Raw genomic sequence first — 22,105 nt, 5'->3', positions numbered from 1 at the left:
TGGCTTGATAATCCCTCTAGATTTATGAGTTTAAATGGCTCCTCTTCCATCTCTCTTTCTCATTTAAATATTACTAATTTCCTTAAATTTCTCGCCCATCTGCCCAGGTTTTCAACCAGCTTCTCTTTCCTTCTTAATTAACCCTGTCAACACTCTGTTGGAGTTTGGGCTAGAATATATATCAGATAACATTTTTTTTTCATATTGGGCTGACTGAGCTTAAGAACAGCCCTCAAGGGGGCATCAGACGTGTAATCAGGGGATGAAAGTTTTGGTCCAGTGAAAACCTAGTAGCAAGCATCACTGAGCCAGTTTCATGTCCAGACAATATTAGCTTGCCTCATGCCGGGAACTACTTTTGGCCTTTTTTTTAGAAACATAACATCCAAGCCCTGTTTTGCTACTGTATCACCTTGAGACAGGTACGGTTGTTTGCTTTGGAGAAGGCCCTGTGCACAACCCCCACGCCTTGACACAACCAGCTCTGCACCCAACCAGAATCAGCTTGCACCAAGCCAGGAATGGCTGACAATAATCTCTTCTCATTCTCAACTCAACAACAGCTCACCTGAACTCACTTCCTCCTACTAGTGATGTGCTTTTTTTTTCATCCTTCCTGAGAATAGTGATAAGGAATGGACTCAAAATGGTTGTTTCTGAAACCTCTCCATTCAAGCAAAACATATATCTGTCGCCATTTTTTGTTATCATATGAACATCAGAAGTGCCCTGATGCTGAATCTGACCAAGAGACCTCTAGTCCAGCACTCTGTTCACACAGTGGCCCACCAACTGCCGACCAGGGACCCACAAGCAAGACATGGTGCAACAGCACCGTCCCACCCATGTTCCCCAACAGCTGGTGTGTATAGTCGTACTGTCTGTATATATTCAGATACCTGATTGTTGCCATTTAGACATTTGACCTGCAACAATGCATCAGACACAAATGTTAGAAAGCCAGAGCAAAATGATGGCCTCACTGATGCCCAGACAGAAACCTAAGCTCACCTGAAAGCATTTACGAGAAACCAATGTGGTGCTGCGAATGCTGGGAGTTGTAGGACTTTTGTTTATGTCCAGACACGCATAGGATTGCACCCTTAAGTGTCTCGCCAGAAACTGCACCAGTGCACCGGACTATAGAGCTGCAGGTTGCAATCTTTGAAATACCCAGGTTTGCCTAGATCAGGGGTGGGCAACTGGTGGCCCTCCAGATGTTTTGGTCTACATGCCTTACCCTTGGCAACGCATCCAAGTTCTCAAGCAGGTGCAGAGGCAAAACAGCTAGGCAAGAATTCAGATTGCTGTGCTGTGCTAGGACTTCGTTTGAACCAGTGTACTAGAAGCTATAAGAAGACAGCTGCATGTGTAATCTTCTAAATGTTAAATGGTTCCTTTCCCCACCCCACCCCAGCCCACCCCACCTCTCTCTCTCCCCCCCTTCTCTGTTATCTCACAGCATTCCTGGCCCTCCTTTCCATTCCCCTAAGTTTAATTCACTGTTCCTCCCTGCTTGCTTCCATCTGTTTCTGCCGCTTCTCCCACCCAAACACACAGCGTGCTCTCTGCTCCTCCTGGCACACACCCGCATGCGCGCATGCACACACACACACACACACACACACACACACACACACGGCATAAATATTCATTGAAATTATAGAAACAGAGCACCATGAGGGTTGGAAGGCACCTCCAGTTAATCACCTCATCCGTCCCCATGCATCCAAGGCAATAGAGATTTCATTATCCCTAAACCAGTCTTAGTAAAAAGGGTGTCTGATCTCATCTGTGTGATCTCAGGAGATGGCCATTCTTCACAGCCTGCCTCCCCCCCACTTTCTCGGTTGGTCTGGACAGGGCAGAGAAATGTGCCCGATGCTTACCAGGGCTTTCCCCTACCGTTGCTATAAACTCATCGTTTCATGTTTTAACACAGGCCGATTCTACACCTGCCTTTTCCCCGCCCTGGGATCGTCCCTGTGCATGCAAATGACAAACAGGGGATCCCAGGAGAAAGGCAGGGATGATTCCTCCATTTGCCTGGGATAATCCTTAGGTGTAGAAAGGGCCACAGTGTGAAGTGGGGACGGCGGAGGATTTAACGACATGGTTCCCCGTTAAGGCTAATGGGAGCTGTCAAACTCATTGCCACCTCCCATAAGCTGTACTGAAAAATGCACCCAGTATCTCCTGCCATCCTCACCTGGGGCACCTGTCTTGATATGGACACCCAGTCATTCCCTGCCAAGCACCATTGGTTGTTTACCCCTCTTTGCATTGCTAAGGACACACACACAGTGCAAAGGTTCTCTGATGTGGATGGATATGAGCAAACAAGCCGAGACAGTGGCGACTGGGATAGAGAATCCCCCAGTGACGTCCCTCCGTGTGAGCACGCTGAAGCATCACAACCAGTGCGTACATCGTGATGCAGAGCCAGGTCACCTTTTTTCTGCTCACCCCACTTCTCAAAGGAAATTTGGCAGGTAGCTAGACGTGGTGTCATCTCACCACCTGGCTATGATACCTTGTCGGTGCTGAGCCCTCAGCAGCCAAGCATTGTGCAGAGGCAAAGCCCAACTTCCAGCGGGCCTAAAACCAGGACTGGATGGGGAACCTGGATGCAAAACTGTAGCAGCAATCAATCTATTGCAATACGGCCAGTGGGGCAGCTGACAGTAACCAGGAGCGGATCTACACAGAGTCGTCGGGGCGCCCTGAAGGCGCTTGCGTGTGGCTCCAGGGCACCCCGAAACTCCTAGTGTAGATCCTGATCCTTTCTTTCGCCTTCCCCAATGCCCCCCGTCCCCACCCCGCCGCGCTGGCCAAACAAGTCCCCGCAGCCTTCTCCGGGCGCTCCCAGGGCTCTGCCTCCCCTCCCTCCCCCCTCTCCCTCCCTCCCCGCCTCCTTTCGCCCAGCTGCCCTCGAGCGAAGCCCAGCTGAGCTCCAGCGGGGCGGCATTACCTTGTAAAGGTCCCCTGAAGCCATGCCAGGCTGTGGGACTCGGGGGCGCTTGGGTGCCGCGCTCTCGCTGCGTGCTGGGGGTGCACGTCGCTCTCACTCTCGGCGGGTGTGTGTGTGCATGCGTCTCTCTCTCTCTCTCTCTCTCTCTCTCCATCTCCCCCCCTCTCCCCTCTCGCTCTCACTGCCGCCGACCGGAGCGAGAAAAACTCAGGATCTACACTAGGAGTTTCGGGGCGCCCTGGAGCCGCACGCAAGCGCCTTCAGGGCGCCCTGACGACTCTGTGTAGATTTGCTCCTGGTCACTATTTTAGGCAGCAACAACCAAACTCCTCCCTCCCTCCTTCCCTCTCTCTCTTTGTCTCTCTCTCTGTGTATCCAGAGGAAAACAAACGTACTCAACCCCCATACAAAGCCATCCCAGGTAGGCAGGAATGCTTGCGCTCCAGCTTTGAAGTACGACGGATCAAATTGCCAAGGAAGTGGTTTTTAAACAATCATTTTACGGTGTAATAGAGCTATTGAGAAATGATCACGAGAAATTCATGATGTACAAACGAGGAAGATTTGCCAATGGCAGGAGAAATCTCTCACAGAAGTTAATTTCAAGAAAAGAGATTTAATTCAGTCCCTCCCCAAGTCTGCACTTGAATTATAGCATTAGAAAGCTGATATATTCATTTTAGAAAGCCAGAAAGGAAACTTCAGTTAAATCTCATTTACCATCTCCTCCCCCACAAGACGGATCAACCCCTTCATAAAATAAGAGCAGGAAACACCCTCCCTGCTCCTGGTAAGCATGCTGAAAAGGAGGCAGTTCTGTCATGGTAAAAGCAAGCTCAAAACACATTTTAAATTACTACAAGGAAGGGTTTCACACCAAAAGCCGTCTTTCAGGCAAGTTTGCAAATTACATTGGCCATAAAAAATGAAAGAAAGAAATGAAAATAAAGAAAGAACGAAAAAAAGATAAAAAGGAGGGGGGAAGCGTTATACCCTTGGGGTATCTCTGCTATCATCTTGTAATCATTGCTCTGATATTAAAGACCCAGAATGGGTCTGGATCCCATCAAGTCTTTTTGACAGCTGATTTTCTCAAGATGACAGAGAGAGAGAGAGAGAGAGAGAGAGAGAGAGAGAGAGAGAGAGAGAGAAGGCTCCAATTCCCACTCCCCAAAGCAGAAACAAAACAAATGACAGATGTGTAAGACATTTCCATACAATCTCTCAGAAACTGAGATGTCAACAAATGATATGCCCAACTTCCCAACTGTTTTGGTTGAAATCCTTGTCTGTTTTCTGACATCAGCCAGCCAGATGTTCCTGAGAATTTCTCAAGCAGGGTGAGAAGGTTATGGACCTCCCCAATTATTTGTCCCCAGCCTCTGGTATTCAGAGATGCACCGCCTCTGAACAGCAACCAAGGTTAATAGGCACCAGTAGATCTCGCTTTCCATCCTTCTGGATTTTTAAAAAGCTAAGATCATGACTTCAGAATAGCTTTGCTCAGCCTTTGCATCACAAAGTAAGCAAACAACGAAAGGTGAGGCCTTCTTGGGCACCGCTTATGAAAAACGGTGAGATGTTCTGGCTCAGCTCGTAAGTGGATTATTTTGCTCCCAGACTACACATGTCATGAATGACCAAATCTTTTCTTGAAATTCAAAAATGTGCAAGTATACACAGACACCCAAACCTCCTCTCACTTTCTCTCATAGAATCATAGAATAGCAGAGTTGGAAGGCCATCGAGTCCAACCCCCTGCTCAATGCAGGAATCCACCCTAAAGCATCCCTGACAGATGGCTGTCCAGCTGCCTCTTGAATGCCTCTAGTGTGGGAGAGCCCACAACCTCCCTAGGTAACTGATTCCATTGTCGTACTGCTCTAACAGCCAGGAGGTTCTCTTCCTAACTGTCCTCTTCCTTCCCATTCACGGCCATAGGTGGAAGTGCCAGATCCTCCTGAGGTGTTCACAGCTTGAACAGATGGGTTTTTGTCAATAAGACCACTATGCATGCAAGGGAGGCAGAAGAGCAGGGAGAAAGGAAGCTGTGAAAACATCTTACCAGATTAGTGAAGATATATGTATAATAGGCTGACACCATTCCCAGTTCAGCCGCCTGCAAAGAAGAAGAGACGAGAGATTAGACAGGCGAAAGCAACCATTTTTTATTGCAGTGCAAACGGCTATACAATCATTTTTGCTCTCATAGATGCAACCTGGCCTGAATTTAATGCCCTGTGTGTGTCTCTTATTCTAAACACCATTGCTGGGCTGATAGTTGACATGTTTTCCTATTGTTGGGTATTAAATAGGTACAGTCCTCATTTTCTCACTATCAGCTTAATCCTACTTATGGCAACTCAGCAGTCCCACTACGTTCAATGAGATTTACTGCCTGGGAAGTGTGAAAAGGATGCTGGGAGGCTAGCTTAGTGGTACAGCTCATGTGTTGCACACAGAAGGTCCCAGGTTCAACCCCAGACATTTCCAGGTAAAAGGAACTCGCATAGCCGGTGCATAGAAACACTTCTCTCTACCAGAGTCTTGGATAGCTGCAGCCCTTCAGGTGGGAGGAAGGTGGCTTCATGATTGCAATAAGGGCCAGCCAATCAACATGGGGACGTGATTACATCAGGGCCAACCAATCAGCCTTCCACACATTTGGCTAGCTTCTCCCGAAAACAGGAAGAAGTCGCTCCTTTGCTTCTTTCTGTTTTGAAGTTGATGCATTTGCCCTAAAAGGGTTGACTAGTTCCACCATGGGGTCCTTGTGGCGTTACACCCCACAAGTCAGTTCCCAAAAGTATGTCTGCCGTTTGTAAGTCTGTGGTGAGTTTAGAATGTTGGCCTGAGTGGGCGGAGTTAGGATGTCTTGGGAGCGGGGAGGAGTGATATATAAGGGGAGGACGGAGGGGATTGGGGGAGACTTTTTAGGTCCTCTTAGAGTCTTTAGTGCTCTCTGTGTTTAGGGTACTTAAGTTCTGAGATATTTGAGGGTCAAGGTAGAGAGTGGTGTCTTTGGAGTGTGGTGTGCACATAGTTGATGTATATTAACCAATACAGATAATAAAGAAAGCTCAAGAGGGATTGTGTGAGAGAAAGGAAAGTGTGTATGTGAATGAGTGAAAGGATTGGATGAAAGGTTTCAAAAAGGTTTTTAAATGTTTTATTTGAAACAAAACTTGTGAACTTTTAAAAATAAATTTTAATTATTTTGTTTTTAACTACCACAAAACTCCCATGTGTCTGTTTGGCATTTATCATCTGAGGTTTACACATTTAGCACTCACTCTGTCAATAATTCACCTCAGCACATATAACTCACAGTGTTTTATTTTATATATTGGAATCCTTCTCCATTTAACCCCTTTCTCCACATAGTTTGGAGGAAAGTGGTTTTTATCCCTTGCCTCAGGCATATCAAGCGGTGGGGCTTGGCTTGAGCGGGGAGCAGCCGCGGCCAGGCCTGGTGTTCAGAGCCTGTGTCGTGGCAGTCCTCCCTTTAGGTATGTAGCATGGCCTTGTGGGGGGAATGTTTTGAGACAACACAGGAACTGAGAGGGTTCAACCTTGGAGGCAAGCCAAGGGTGCTGATTACTGGTTAGTATTTAATTAGCATTGATTCTATTGCACCAAAGATCCCCTGCTCCCCTGAAACAGAATCCATCCCTGTCTCCTAAGAAGTCAAGATGGAAAAACGAACTTTAAAGCTAGAAGAGATCAACTTCAAGAACCTCTGAACCGCAGTTTTCAAATAGCGATGTTGGATTTTTCCACAACTCGTCTCTCTCAGGATTGCCAGCTCTGAACACTGATAAGCCGCAGAAGTCGTCCTGAAGCAAATGACTGATTGTAATTGAGGAGTGTGTGTGTTTCTCTTTTTAGCTGTGTGTCACCTGGATGGCTTTTTTTAGTTCTTGCATACCCCAGGCAACAATTTAAAATGTGCTACACTTAAATGGATTTGCATATGCAAACGAGCAGTGCCTTGCCTCACACACAATTTGGGTAAGGTGGCAACTCTTAAGCGATCTGTGCTTTATTTCACTTCAACGACTTTGCACATTATGAAGAAAGGCGGGGGAAGGAGAGGAGACAGCAGAAGAGCTACGCAGGATCAGGCCGAAGTGAGTCCACCGGCATCCCTTCTGCTTCAGTGGCCAGCCTGATGCTTCCAGGAAACCCGCAAGCGTGGCACAAATGCAACATCCAGACTGGACTACTGCAATATGCTCTTTGTGGGGCTGCCTCTGAAGATGGCTTGGAAGCTTCGGATGGCAGTGGATGCAATGGCTCGGTTGTTTGTAGGAGTCAAATGATTGGAACATACAGTACTGATTCTGTACCAGCTGGACTGGTTGCCAGTGACCTTCAGGGTCCAGTTCCAAGTGCTAAAGGCCTGAATAAGTTGTGGGGCACCTTTTTAGTAAATCAAAAGATCTGCAAAGACAAAAGCTGCTATCCTAAACACATTTAATGTCTCTTATGGAACATAATGGGGCTTACTTCTGAACAGACCCGCGTAGGAGTGTGCTGTAACTATTTCACCCTATGTTACCCTCAGTTCTGCCAATTCAGCCCTCAGTGATCATGCGTAACGAGCAGAGAGGCCTCAGGTAATCAGAAATAAAGTTAATAGATGAGGATATTGATATTGGATCCTACTCCCCCCCTCATTAGGATGGCCGTTTGAGAGACTTGGATTCTGATCTAGTCAAAAGAGGTTTTGGCAGTCAAGGAGTTGGGTGACTAAACAAACACCCAGTATGGCAAGGGATTAGATGGCGAAGCCTTCTGGTGCCAGAGGCTGGTATTTGGGTTGCCAAATGCAACTAGTCTCAAATTGCCAACTAGGACCTGGGCAGGATCTACACGACTGCTTTAAAGTGCTTTATAACAATTCTGACAACTGTTGGGGCCCAGGACACAGAGCTCCGTAGACAGTTGTCAAAACTGTTATAAAGCGCTTTAAAGCAGTAGTGTAGATCCAACCCTGGAAGTCAGATTGCCCACTGCCAGCAAATATTCCTAAATCAGTGGTTGTTTTAAATGGATATTGTCTGTCTTTGTTTGTATTTTATGCTTTTTATGGTTTTAAATTTTGTATATTTCTTTTTAATGTTCACTGTTTTTAACTTTTGTAAACTGCCCAGAAAGCCTCGGCTGTGGGGTGGTATATAAATGTAATAAATAATAATAATAATAATAATAATAATAATAATAATAATAATGGGGCAGGGGGTTGGAGGGGGGACTTAACACTTTTCCTTTCCTTTCTTTTGGGAAACCACACAAGATTAGAAGCTGGATACTCAGACCAGATCCATCCAAGGCTCCCTCTCATGGCCAATTTACCCACCTCGGTGAGTGTCCCAAGGATCCTCGGTGAACTTCCTGGCCAAGAGGGGATTTGGGCCTGGGTCTCCCTCATCCAACACTCTAACCACAATCCCTTCCCATTGCCGGGCAATCCATTCTCCTCTCCTGCTCCATGGGCCGCTGCCTCTCCTCTCCAGTGTAAAATTCTGCACCTGCTCTTTAGCTTGGGCAAGGCAGGCACATCTGTTCTCCCTGCTAACAGCTTTGAAGTCAGGCGCTTTCAATTCAAAGGGCAGAAAATCAAAGAAAGCCACAAATTATTTTCCCTGGCCTTCTTCGTGTACACACACACACACACACACACACACACACACACACACACAGAGGCAGGTGCGATGCCAGGATGGGGCTGTCAGCAGAGGAAGCATCCATGCAACTCTGGACCATATGGGAGATGATACGAAGTGAGAGGTGATGGCAGATTCATTGTTTGAGGTTGGCAGGACTGGAAAACAAGAGCTTAGCCAGAGCTCCACAAATCAAAGGAAGACGGCCTTTCAATGGCACTGGGGAAGGAGCGTGGGGAGGCAACGGAGTGGGGGAAAGGAGTGACGACCTGAAGGGGATGGAGATGCATGGCATCCTGAGTTGAAATACTGGCCATGTGATTGGCAGGGCTCCATCTCCATTGAGATATGAGGACAGACAGACTGATGGAAGAAAAAGAGGGATCCCTCAGCCAAGAGATCCCAATCTGGCCTTTTGGAGTTCCCCAGAAGGAACCATCCCATTTCCCCCAACCACCAATTCTTTGGTTTCTCGGCTTTTGATGATTTCCCCTCTCATTCTAAAAGCCTGAAACGTCTCTCCAAAGGCTTAGTTACTAGCAGTAAGACATTGAAGCCACAATCCTATGCATGCTTATACAGAAAAAGTCCTACAACTCCCAGCATGCTGGTTGGGGCATGCTGGGAGTTGTAGGACTTTTTTTTCCCTGTCTAAGCATGGGTAGGATTGTGCCCATAAGCTAAAATAAGCTGGTATTGTTAGTTTTCTAGCCACGCCCTTTGCCTTTGACCCCAGCCACTATGGGAATGTGGCTTCTGTGAAATGTAATTCAGCCCTGAGGCTGAAAGTGGTTCAACATCCCCTGGCCTACATGTATAAAATCCAAAGCACGTAAGACGAAGGGCACTTCCAGACAAGGCTTCTATGGTGCCACCATAGAAACATTTCACCGCTGTTTACAGGAAATCCAGTCTGTCTGGCCCAGCCATGCTTCCCCACCCCTAACCCGAGGCTTAGCCCTAACCCTCACATGTCACCGAGTTATCAACCCAGCCACTCCAAGTCAGTAGGCTAGATCTACATTAGCGCTTTTTATCAATATTCAAGCCTATTGACAACTTTTACAGCAAATTACTATTCTGTATACCTTGATTGGTAACTGGCAAATAGAGGGAGAAAACGTGGAGGCAGTGACAGACTTTGTATTTCTGGGCGCAAAGATTACTGCAGACGCTGACTGCAGCCAGGAAATCAGAAGACGTTTACTTCTTGGGAGGAGAGCAATGACAAAGCTTGATAAAATAGTTAAGAGCAGAGACACCACACTGACAACAAAGGTCCGCATAGTTAAAGCAATGGTATTCCCCGTAGTAACCTATGGCTGCGAGAGCTGGACCATAAGGAAAGCTGAGCGAAGGAAGATAGATGCTTTTGAACTGTGGTGTTGGAGGAAAATGCTGAGAGTGCCTTGGACTGCAAGAAGATCAAACCAGTCCATACTCCAGGAAATAAAGCCAGACTGCTCACTTGAGGCAATGGCATTAAAGGCAAAACTGAAGTACTTTGGCCACATAATGAGAAGACAGGATACCCTGGAGAAGAGGCTGATGCTAGGGAAAGTGGAAGGCAAAAGGAAGAGGGGCCGACCAAGGGCAAGATGGAGGGATGATATTCTAGAGGTGACAGACTTGACCTTGGGGGAGCTAGGGGTGGCGACAGCCGACAGAAAGCTCTGGCGTGGGCTGGTCCATGAAGTCACGAAGAGTCGGAAACGACTGAACGAATAAACAACAACAATACCTCTGTTTAGGCATAATCTCCTGCTTTTCATTCCATAGTATCCAAAATACTGCAACAAATGTCATACGGCCATAGAAGTTATAAATGTGCAAGTGGGATATAGCATTGCCATTACTGGATCTTATTGCTATGAAACGAGGTGTAGATGTGGCCTTGGTATCCAGGACATGATTATTTGATGATGATGATGATATATATATTTATTACACGCCTCTCCCTCTGGATCGAGGTGGGGAACAACATAAATACAAAATATTATAAAATACATAAAACTGATTAAAACATATTAAAACTAGTACATTATTAAAATAACAGCCAGACATCTTAAAATTTCGACTGGGTAGGCCTGCCGGAAGAGATCAGTCTTTATTGCTTTTTTATATCCAGAAAGACTATTGAGTTGGAGGATCTCTCCCGGCAATCCACGATACATGAATTGCAGACTCATAGCCAAGGTAGATGATGATGGTTTCAATTCCGTGTTGTTGTTGTTTTAGATATTTACAGCAGTGCCGCTTTTTACTGTGGTTTTATATGGTAGTTTTAAACTTCTAAAGATGTTACGCTGCGTTTTGTCAGTTTGTTGTATTTTATGGTTCAAAACTGTTGTGCGCTGTCCAGTGAGCTTTGGCTATTGGGCGGTAGAGAAATACAATCAATCAATCAATCAACTTTGCCTAGAAGCTGCTGCCTGGCTGTTTGAAAGAACTCTGACAAGCTGCTGTTGGTGCCAGGAGTGAGCAGCTCGTGCCAAATTTCATTGTGCTCAGTTTGACTGCTGCAGCACTGGAGAGAAGACAGCGCAAGAGAGAGTGAGCCAGAGATGGACAGACAGAAAGAAAGGATGCATGTGTGGGGTGCCCCACATGCCCCACAGTATGGTTCAAACTGTCCCAGGAAAAAAAGCAGCCTTATGAAAAATAAAGGGTTTGTTTAGCTGATGGTGGTGGTGGTGTGTGTGTGTGGGAGGGGGAGGAGAAATGCCTGCCATTATCATAACTTCACATCTAGACAGATTAATCTTTGGCTTGGAAATCTACGCTGCCTGAGTCCTGCTCTGGCTTACGCTAGTCTGCACTCACTTCACACTTTGCATCAAGTAGCTCTTTTATGATCATCACCCTCAATCTGGGCCAAGTTTGCCTTCCCGGTGCAAGTGCCTTGGAAATGACAAGTTTGGTGAGTCGCAAGTTTAAAGAGGAGATCAGTCATAATGCCACATCCAGATCTGCTTATATTCTCCTCTTATCTATCTTCCCTAAGAATCCTCTACTAAAATGAGCCACATTAAACTGCATTCAGAATGTGTGTGTGTGTGTATATATATATATATATATATATATATATATATATATATATATATATATATGCAACCCTTTCAGTCTTTGATAACTTTATGTCGGTCACGCCAGGAGAATACCCCAGAGAAAGGAAGGGAGAGCAGATTGGGTATCCAAAGAGAATTCTTGGTTCTGTAGCTGTGCAACATTACTATGGCAACGGGCTGAAGGGATAGCCCTAAATACTTAGAGAATTCATTCAAATCCTTTATTAACTCAGGAAAGAGAGAGAGAGAGAGATGAGAAATACCATATCTTGGCTATGATTTCCCATGCAGAAATACCAAGTTGAGTTTTTAGCAAAACACCAAAGGTCGAAAACAAAACTTCCTTTGGTGTAAGCGTGCGCACGCAGCACCCACCCACCAACTACTTGGCTGATGTACAATTAAAATGATACAGTGGTGTCCTGATGAGATGCATTAACTTGCAGAAGATCTCTCTCTGATCTCTCTGAGAACAGGGCAGACTCTATTAGCAACTTGTTTTTGACCTTAGTCTGTGGATGGAAGACAAGCACATCTCTACCTGCAATGACTAATAATGGGAACAACTTTGCATGAATACAAAATCTACCACTCTTGATCTGCAAGCCCAGGGCAGCAGGGAGTTTCTAAATATGGATACGTTTTTACAGTCCCAAAAATGCACTCTTCATCTCTGCGCTCCATGGCGAATTCAGCCATTAATCAACATCAGAGAAGCAGCCATAAAGATGTGGAGCTTTTGCGGAGAACTTTCCCTTCGTTAATAAGTAATGATCAGTTATGTTTTCCTGCCATTCCAACGCAACATGAGGAGAATTCCTTAACAGTGTAAATGCACACAGCAGCTGCTTTATTGTGTGCAAAGTCATATTTGGTTCAAGAGTCCACGGGTTTTGTAATTCTACACTGTTCTCATATCCAGCACTCTGGGTCCCAAAAATGTATAATGGTATTTGCTATAAAATGGAAAAGGGAGAGGAGACAGAAACATTGGCAGTGTAATTCACCCACTGAATATGATATAAATGGGATTTGCAAAATTGGAAGTGGTATACAGATATTCAAAAATAGAGTGCAATCCTATGCATGTTTAGTCAGGCAAAGTCCTACAACTCCCAGCAATGGTTAAATGGATTGTTTCCAAGATAAATTTGGCAATAAAAATATAATAATAATAATATATTTATTTATTTATTTATTTGTTACCCACCTCTCCCTCTGGATCGAGGCGGGGTACAACATAAATGCAAATGCCATAAAATACATATAATTAAAACATTTAAAACTAATACATTATTAAAAGCAGCACATTATTAAAAGGCATCTTAAAGTTCAACTGGGTAGGCCTGCCGGAAGAGATCAGTCTTTATAGCTTTCTTAAAATCCAGAAGACTGTTAAGTTGATGAATCCCCTGTGGAATTCCCTGCCTCTGGAGGTCAGGCAGGTGCCAACCTTGTACTCCTTTCGGCGCCTCCTCAAAATGTCTTTATTCCAAGAAGCCTTCCTTTAATATGCAGCCTTGGATCGCTGTTTTTGCGTCTTTTAAATTTTGTTTTAACTGTTTTATTCTGTTTTCATTTTCATTTTATCTTGTACACCGCTCTGAATTTTTTCAATGGGGAGCGGTATATAAATATTCTAAATAAATAAATAAACAAATAAGGACCTTCCAAGCAAGCAGGGCATGAAAGCAATGGATTTCCACAGAGCATTGCCCCTTCACTAATGGTAACAGAAGAAGGTGCTGAGGTCATTTTCTGATTCAAGTCCTGGGTTCCCTGATATCACTGGACTCTGCTCAAAGGCAAGCTATACAGCATAAAGCACTCCGTCCACTCAGCGAAGTGTACGGGAAACAAATCCCACCACAAAACTATCACACTCTTCCGAAACTACACATCTGTACTCACCAGTGTGTGCTGATGAGGCTGCAGATTCAACTGTCTGTTTATAAATTGTTAATACTGTTTCCCTTTCTAATGGACTGGTTGGGAACCCGGCCAAAAATGTAAAGCCGACAGAGGCCCAGTGTTCTGACTCTCATCACAAATTTTGGAGAAAGGAAGGGGGAAATGATCAATTTTTAAAAGAAAGCTGTTAAAACACATGAGGGAGAAAAGAACACAAAAACGTTGGCCACAAACCTAGAACAAAAAAACCTCAACTACTGTGTTTCACCATCCAGTCTCAAAAGAAAGAAAGAAAAATGTTCCCAAAGACTGAGAGGTGCAATTTTTTTGTGTGTGGATGGAAATTCATAGTAATGTACGTGGATTTCCTATTTAGCCTTCATGGCTACTATCTAGTGCCGTCTTCCCTAACCTGGTCTCCTTTGGATGTGTTAGACTACATTTCGCACCACCCCAACCAGCAAGATGGGCATTGTAGCTTGATATATCTGGAGGGCAGCAGGTCTGGGCTGACGGATCTAGTGAGACCTTATCCTCCATGAAACTGTCTAAATCTTTTTGATATTAACAGTTTATTTCTGCTTTTTAAAGGTGGCTTTTTTTTACAAGTTTATCTATATATTTTCCACTTTCTTTCCATATTCATGCACTATTTCCCCCACACATACATATACACTGCCTCCCCCTTTCCAATTCCACGGTTTGCCATTTTATATTGAGTGTTTTCACTTAAGAGAAAGCAGAGAAGACACAACAGCAGAGGAAGAGAAGAAGGAAAAGATCAGAAAGACCATAAAAATGGGGGGGGGGGAGAGAGAGAGAGAGAGAGAGAGAGAGAGAGAGAGAGAGAGAGAGGTGAGGTTGCTGTTCACTGGCTTGTGGGGTGTGATGTTTTTGAGTTTTTATGGTGCAAGTATTTTGCTCCACAAAGGTCAAGGAAAGCTATGCCAAATTGTCTGAAATTTGTCCTCTTTCTAATTCAATATAGAATATCTTTTCAGAGGCTGCCAGTACTAGAAGACCCGGGATCCAAGTGTCAATACTTGGGGTGGTCTTGGATTTCCAATTTTACAAAGTTATGAGTTTGGCAGTCAGTGTGCCTCTGGCAAGCCATTTCCCCTGTCCGCCTTGATAATGTCCCAGCCATCGGGTATCCGACCCACCAAGGCACGTGCATCTTCTGTCATACAGTGATTTAACTAGGATGCCATTGATTCTTACCTTGACTTCTGCCTAGAAGGGGGCTATGATTTGTCATTTCCCTAGAAGATGTGTGAGGTCAGCCTTTGCATGCTCACACTTCTACTATCTGTCTCTAGGGTCATGCCTACATGTTGGAAGTGACCTGGTATCCAGTCCATGGTTTTTTTGATGTATTAACAGCAGATGTTAACTTCTGTAAACCGCCCAGAGAGCTTTGGCTGTGGGGTGGTATATAAATGCAATGAATAGAATAGAATAGAATAGAATAGAATAGAATAGCCAAAGTGAATGATTTGATTGCTCTCACTTTACTGGTTCGCACACAATGCTTTTGTTGAAGTCTGGCTTGTCGTCATGTCTGACTCTACCCCTGCAAGCGAAGCACGGTTTGTCAACCAGCTCCAAACAACAAATAGAACCCATGGTCTGTTGTTGGTTTTCGAAATCTGGCCTGTTTAAACCATGGCTTGTCATGAAGTTTGAACCCACAGCTCTGCACTCCTGGCTTAGGGGCAATGCAGATGTGGGGCTTGCTCCAGTTGGTAAACTGGTTGTGCACATATGGATCTGGAGGCTGTTCCAGGCCTCCCTCGTGGCCCTCACTGTGATGTTGTACTGTGGTGGAGACACACTGAGAGCTTAGCCCCACCCAAGTGACTATTTTTATTTTAATCCCTTCTGGAGTTTCAATTTCTGCTTCTTCTTGCCAGTGTTTCACTTGAGCTATTAGGATATGCATTATGGTAGCCACAGAAGTTTGGGAGACTGAAGGCAAAGTGTGATGTAGCTAATTGTAATTGTCATGTCTATCCCTGCTCCTCCTGGGTTGAAAGAAGGTGTTTCAGGTGATCAATCAGAGAATCAGACTCTGAAGTAGAGGAGTTGGTGCCAGAAACAGGCCAGCCTGGACCAGTGGGGGAGGAAGCTCTCAAGGGCTCTTCACCAGCCGGTAGTGAACCCTCTCCAGAGCTTCTCTCCTCAAGGGCAAATAATACAGTCAGTGGGAAGCCAACATTCTTCTGAGGGGGAGAGCACGGAGAGGTTAGCTGATCCTAGAGTATGCTGCAGACTAAAACGGGTGGAGCTAAAGGAAGGCGAGAGAAAGTTGGCCCACCTGGCATCCCGTCAGAAGCTGCATTGCAGCTAGTCTCTCTGAAGTTAATGCGTCTTGGGAAAGGGCTTTCCATTCTTCTTGAAAGGACAATTGTCTCGCTTAGTTTGCATAGTTTTGCCTAGGGGAAAGTTGCTAGAGATTAGACTCTCTTCAGGTGGGAAGAGATGTTTAGTGCCTGAATAAAGCCTTGCGGATTACTTAGCAGGCCTCGTTATTGTCTCCCAGGAAGGCAGGAGGTTTTGAGAAACATGACAGTAATTTAGCCTATGCAATAATAATAATTTCCTAAAGAGTCAGTCTACTTGTGAAAAGAATTTCTGGCTTATTATGAGAGCCCCCATAGGATATAGATCAGCCTTGATAAGATATTCATTCTCCCCCCCAACAGACTCATTAGAAGCTTGGACCAGTTAGTCAGTTCTGTTTTTATTTAGTGAATATTATTTCCAGCTTGGCTTTGATAGGCTGGTTTATTGGCTTGGCATGAAGAAGACAAGGTACTTCAGACCCTTTCGTTTTTCTTCTTCAGCTAAAGCACTGACTAATTGCTCAGTGGCGGCTTTCCTATTGACATGATCTCTGACTCCTGCCAGTTAATTTTGTAGCTTGAGAGCCGACTGAAGCGGTCAATGAGTGACCTTATCTTTGGGATAGATTTTTGTGGGTCTTAACGGAATACGAGTGCATCGTCTGCAAATCGTGCGATTTTATTGCAACGGTTATTCCCCTGATGTTCTTTGTTTGTTTAATAGCACACGCCAATGCCTCTACAAGGCCAAGTCGATGAGCATTGGATACTGCAGCCATCCTTGATGTGCTGCCCATCGCAACTAAATGGGTTTTGAAAGGAGATTATTTGTCAGGATTCTGGCTATGAGCACTTTGTAAACTGCAAAGATCTAATCTATGAATTAAGAAGAGAAGTACAAAGTGTTGGTTATTACCTTTAAACCCCTACATGGTGTGGGTCCAGGCTACCTGCGGGATCGCCTTCTCCCATGCAATCCGCCCTGCACACTCAGGTCCTCTGGGAAGAATCTACTTCACCTAGGAAAAACTAGGTTAACAACTGTTACCCAGAGGACCTTCTCTTCCGCCGCTCCCAGACTGTGGAATGGCCTGCCGAAGGAGATTCGTCAACTTGACAGTCTTTTAGAATTTAAAAAAGCGATAAAGACTGATCTATTCCGGCAGGCCTATCCAGTGAAATTTTAGAATGTTTTAAGGATGTTTTAAAGAGGTTTTAATCATGTATGGTACATTTTAAATCAGTTTTTAATGTGTATTTTATATCATGTGTTTATACTGTTTGTTTTATACTTTGAATGGTTTTAGTTTTTGTGAACCGCCCAGGGAGCTTTGGGCAGTATAGAAATGCAATTAATAATAATAATAATAACAATAATAATAATAATAATAATAATAATAATAATAATAATAATAATATTTTTTAAAAATGTACAGGATCGGACTAGGACATCCCAGTCAGGGCTTCTCCTGCATCCAGTGATAAGAAGAGTCCTAAGAGGCCCTCTGTCTGGCAACTGCCATCCTGTTGAACAACAGTCTGCCTCTTCTCTCCTTGGAACAAAATAGCCTACTTGACTTGAGTGCATGATACCGCAAAGGCACTTACTGAGTCATGCAGCAATGGTGGCTATTAAGATCTTGACATCTATATTTATAAGGGTGATGTGTCTATACTTTGAATGAGATCATGGGTCTGTCTGGTTTGGGAATAAGGTAGATCTTGGTTTCATACCTGTTACTTGGCAGGTGCTTAGTTTTAATTCTCTCTCTGTGTCTGTCACCACTCTTGGCAGTATTGCCACCCTCTTAAAACGGTAGTGATTTCCCTGAGCTAATTACATCTTGCCTGAAGATGCATTTCATTTTGTCAGTCTTTATTAGTTTCCCAAAACAAAATTAACCAAACCCATAAGAAAATAAATAAAAAAAATTAAAAAAAGAAAGGAAGTAAAAATAAAAAAGGAAATACATTGAATTTAAATCTAATTATTGGTAGAGGGTAGTAAATTTAACTTCCATTCATATTTTTTCATGTTTCTTTATAGACCAAGAAATCCATGGGCATGAAATCCATGGGCTGCTTAGACATTTTCTTTATCATTCTTCACTATATCAAGCGTATATTTGGTCACTTTTCCATAACCTGAAGAAAGGCTTTGACAAATGCTGCTGGGTATATTTCATAAAAGTCAGGTGATTGGACTTTGCCTTTAGCTAGTTTTGGTTGGTAATGTCAACTTTTCTGCCAGTCTTTAACACATGTACCAATCATTGGCTGAACCTGAATTTAACATTGTAACACACAGGCTCCATCCCAAACTTGGCAAGGTCAGCAGGTGAACATTACCTTCTTAAGGATGATGTGGGACATGGAAGCATTGGCATGTACGATGATGGTGGCAGTCTTATCATCCCTGATCTCCTTTAGCAACGGTGTGGGATCCCGGCTGTCATCCAACATCCGGACAGAAAGAGTTTCCTTAGAGATAAGGAACTGACGGAGCAACTTCTCCAGGTTTAAAAGGCCTGCATGGGAGAGAAAACACAGAAAGAACCTTCTAACACTTTCACCAGTTACCAGGTTTCTGCTTCTTTCCCACAACCAGATTGGGGCAAATCTGGTAAGAAGAGATCTGGGAAATGTATTACAAAATTTGTGTCTCTAAGCTCGGCCTCTCAGTTCCTTTGGTTAGAAATGGATCAGAAGAAAGCAGCTCCCATTCTTGTATGTCCATTTTAGGAATATGACTGCCATCTTTTCCTTTCTTTTTCTGCCATGACACTATTCATTTATCAGCAAGATGTGAAGAAATTCAACAGACACCATTTTTCCTGGCATAGAGATTTAGTGACTGTGATAGTTCGACATTTTCAATAACATTGCATACTGGAGTTTCAGAACATAAGAACATGAGAAGAGCTGTGCTGGATCAGACCAAGGCTCCATTTTGTTCACACAGTGGCCAACCAGCTGCCTGTGGATTTTGCCTACAGCCTACAGGATTTGTTAAGGACCATATTCCCATAAGGTATCAACATACTCCATGTTATGTTTCCCTTTCAATCACCTTGGCTCAAAAGCGTCTTTTTTCCTCCTCTGGAAATGTTAAATAGCAAGATCCAGCAAATTAGGACATTTGGTTACCCGCCAAAAACTGCTTTTGAGATAGACAAGGGAATATTCCTTTATCTGATGCTTACTAATCCTCTTGTCTCCACCATGGACCTACATTTCCCCTTGTTATCCAGTCCAATGTAGAGTAAGTAATGTGCCGTGCTACCAGTTCCTGGTACCAACCTGAGCTCCAGTGTTCCCTAACCTTCCTACAGAAGAAGATGATTTGGACAAATTTTGTCACTGCATGAGGAATCCCCACTGGATTTTGAGGGTGTGTGTGTGGTTTTAACCAACCTGGAGCACCCATGAATGGACCCAGATGCACTTTGCATTCAGGAATTTGTACACTGCAGGACTTGTGGTGAGCTTCATGGAACAGGAAAAATGTATCCAATTAAATGTGCACATTTGAAAAGAAAAATGCCTATATTTTGAAAATGCATATAAATACACTTTACTCAATGGGTGGATACATACAAAAACGCAAACAATTTGAAAAATGTGCACAAAAATCTATACATAAAAAATCCCATTCCCCCACCCATATCTGCATGGAATCTGCAAGGAACAGACTTGGGAATGGGCGAAAACAAGAACTCTGAAGAACTCTACTAGACATTCCTAGGTATCTCAGATGTCTTTTTTTATTATTGTTTCTGAAAATTTGCCCAGCTTATGGCACTCACCAAGTACACTATTTGAGCCAAATTTCACACACCTGTGACACATTGTTTTTCTTTCTCTTGTTTTTAAACAATGAATTAAACTTTTGACTGTTATGATGGTAGAAAGCTGTGTGAGAATGCTGTTTGACTGTTATGATGGTAGAATGTCACACTCAGGCAGGCCCATCTGAGTGTGACAGAAACATCTTCTGTGTATGTGAAGGACAATTATCTACTAGTGTAAATGTGTTCAGTAACACACACATGGGGTGTTTGACTGAATGAATGCATGTGCATGTTTGCAGTGTGAATGAATGAATGCATGTGCATGTTTGGACTACAACTCCCATACTGACTTGCAATGATGGGAGTTGTAGTCCAACACCTTCGGAGGGCACCAGGCTGGGGAAAGGCTGCTTTAAACAAAAAAAAGAGAAGTAGGTGGCTCTAAGTTGTTCGCCATCAGTTTTCCACAACCCCACAGTCACCTCTGCATATCCTATTCTCCATCCTGTCCTCATGGTTTATCTGCTTTGGGAGAATGAGAATTTTGCTGTTTTACTCTGTACAGCACCATGTACATTGATGGTGCTATATAAATAAATAATAATAATAATAATAACACACACACACACACACACACACACACACACTAAAACACAGTTTTAACATCTGTGCCCCATACACTCTCAAAATCTATGTGTAATTGTGTGCGAAGTCTTGATATCCATAATAATCAAAGACTGGCACCTATAAGGCAGTCCTCATTGAATCGATTGCTTCTGAAAGCAATGCTTTTTGTTGATTAACTGTCTCACTTTTAACTGATTAAAGTAACAATTACAATAATTTGCTACAGGTGACATTTTGAAGATATTTAATGAAGGTAATAGTTTCTCTCAAATGAGTAACTTAGACAAACGATCTCACGTTTGGACAATCTTCTTGCTCAACCTCGCCTACCTCTTCCACCTCCCTCCCGGCATGCCAACCTTTATAGCGTACAACTGGAATTAGAATTAGATGGAATCTGATTAAAAATCCACAGTTTTATTCAGTAATAAATGAATTCATGAGTAGTTACATTAATCAATAGCTTTAAAGCTCTCAGCCATGAAATAAAATTCTGCAGCTTTTGAAGAAGATCCCCCCTTTTATTATAAAGAATCCCAGAATGAACAGGAAGTGATACGCATAACCTCTCCACTGCAGGAAGTGATTTCTTTAGCAGGGGCTACAATGCCACCTTGTTTAGGGTGGAAAGAAGGAACCACCCCTTCCATCAAGGAGGCATTAACCACCTCTGATATCCAAATGGCTGGCCCATCCCTGGCTGCTTTCACAAGCCAAGAACGGTAAGGATCTAGAAGGCAAGTAATTTTATCCGCAAAACGTAAAGCAAATAGATCAGATTGGGCCCTTGAAGGCTCCAGTAGTTGCTTCCCTACCATTTGGAACTGCTCCATTGGCCAACATTGTGCAGACACAATGGCGCTGGAGAAGCAAGCAGAGGGACATTAGGAGCAAGGGCTCAGGAATGGAGCGCCGGCATTTTTTTCATTAGCAGGGATGCTAACGTCATCGGTTCTTCTCAGAATTCCCTGCTTCCTCTGAGCTTAGCTGCAGTCCTCACAGTAGCCAGGAATGAATTTCCCCAGTAATCATGTATTGTTCCTTGTTGCAAAGTGAAGTATTTTGGGATGGCTTGGTCTTGAAAGGACAATTAAGACCTACTCATTTTACAATAGACTTGCTCCTAGCAGATGAAAACTGGTAGGACTGGTTTGCTGACGTTGGACTCACATGGACTTGTGGCTGGCTTTCCAAGGAGGGTGGGCGGGTGGTGGGTGGTGGCCCATCACCACCCCGAATCAGTTGGAGGCACCCCGAGGGCTTCGGTGCTGAGCCACTTCGGCCTCGGGGGGACTTGGGCTGACCCGGCACCGACTCAAATTTGGGACGAGCCAAATTGGCCCGCCTCACCCCATGTTCAGGTATTCAGCCCAAGGTGAAGAGTCAACACAACCACACCGTGCATGGTGTTCCAATGACACGGCAACCCATGATGTAATGCAGGTAATTAGGGTAATCCTGATCATGCAGTTGGCACGGATAGGGGCAGGCGAAACAACCAATGCAGCATTGTTTCCCCCACTGATAATCTGAATCTTGTCGCTAGGAGTGGTGGGCCCTTCCAAAGCCTAGTTGAATAGTGAAACAAAATTGAGGGATAGTAGTCTGGTGAAGGTGTTGGGGATTCTTCATTTGAGACTCTAGCCCCACCCCAACTGATGTCCAGTTTTGAATTGTGTGGGGAGGTGGAATGATGATTAAATACATAGCTGCAATGGTTACA

At 44.2% G+C, this 22,105-nt stretch overlaps 1 protein-coding gene across 1 annotated transcript in view; it reads right to left on the bottom strand.

Moving 5' to 3' along the window:
• GRIK4 (glutamate ionotropic receptor kainate type subunit 4) overlaps positions 1-22,105 on the bottom strand; it is a 261,624-nt gene that overhangs the window by 102,374 nt on the left and 137,145 nt on the right. The window contains exons 5-6 of the mRNA XM_063138998.1: positions 18,314-18,492; positions 5,037-5,090 (exon numbers count right to left, since the gene is read on the bottom strand). Coding sequence (XP_062995068.1) covers positions 5,037-5,090; positions 18,314-18,492 — 233 coding nt within the window. The remainder of the gene's footprint in view (positions 1-5,036; positions 5,091-18,313; positions 18,493-22,105) is intronic.

This window comes from Elgaria multicarinata, chromosome 12 (genome assembly GCF_023053635.1).
Source record: "Elgaria multicarinata webbii isolate HBS135686 ecotype San Diego chromosome 12, rElgMul1.1.pri, whole genome shotgun sequence".
Classification (NCBI taxonomy): Eukaryota; Metazoa; Chordata; class Lepidosauria; order Squamata; family Anguidae; genus Elgaria; species Elgaria multicarinata.
This window is presented reverse-complemented; position numbering and strand designations above follow the sequence as displayed.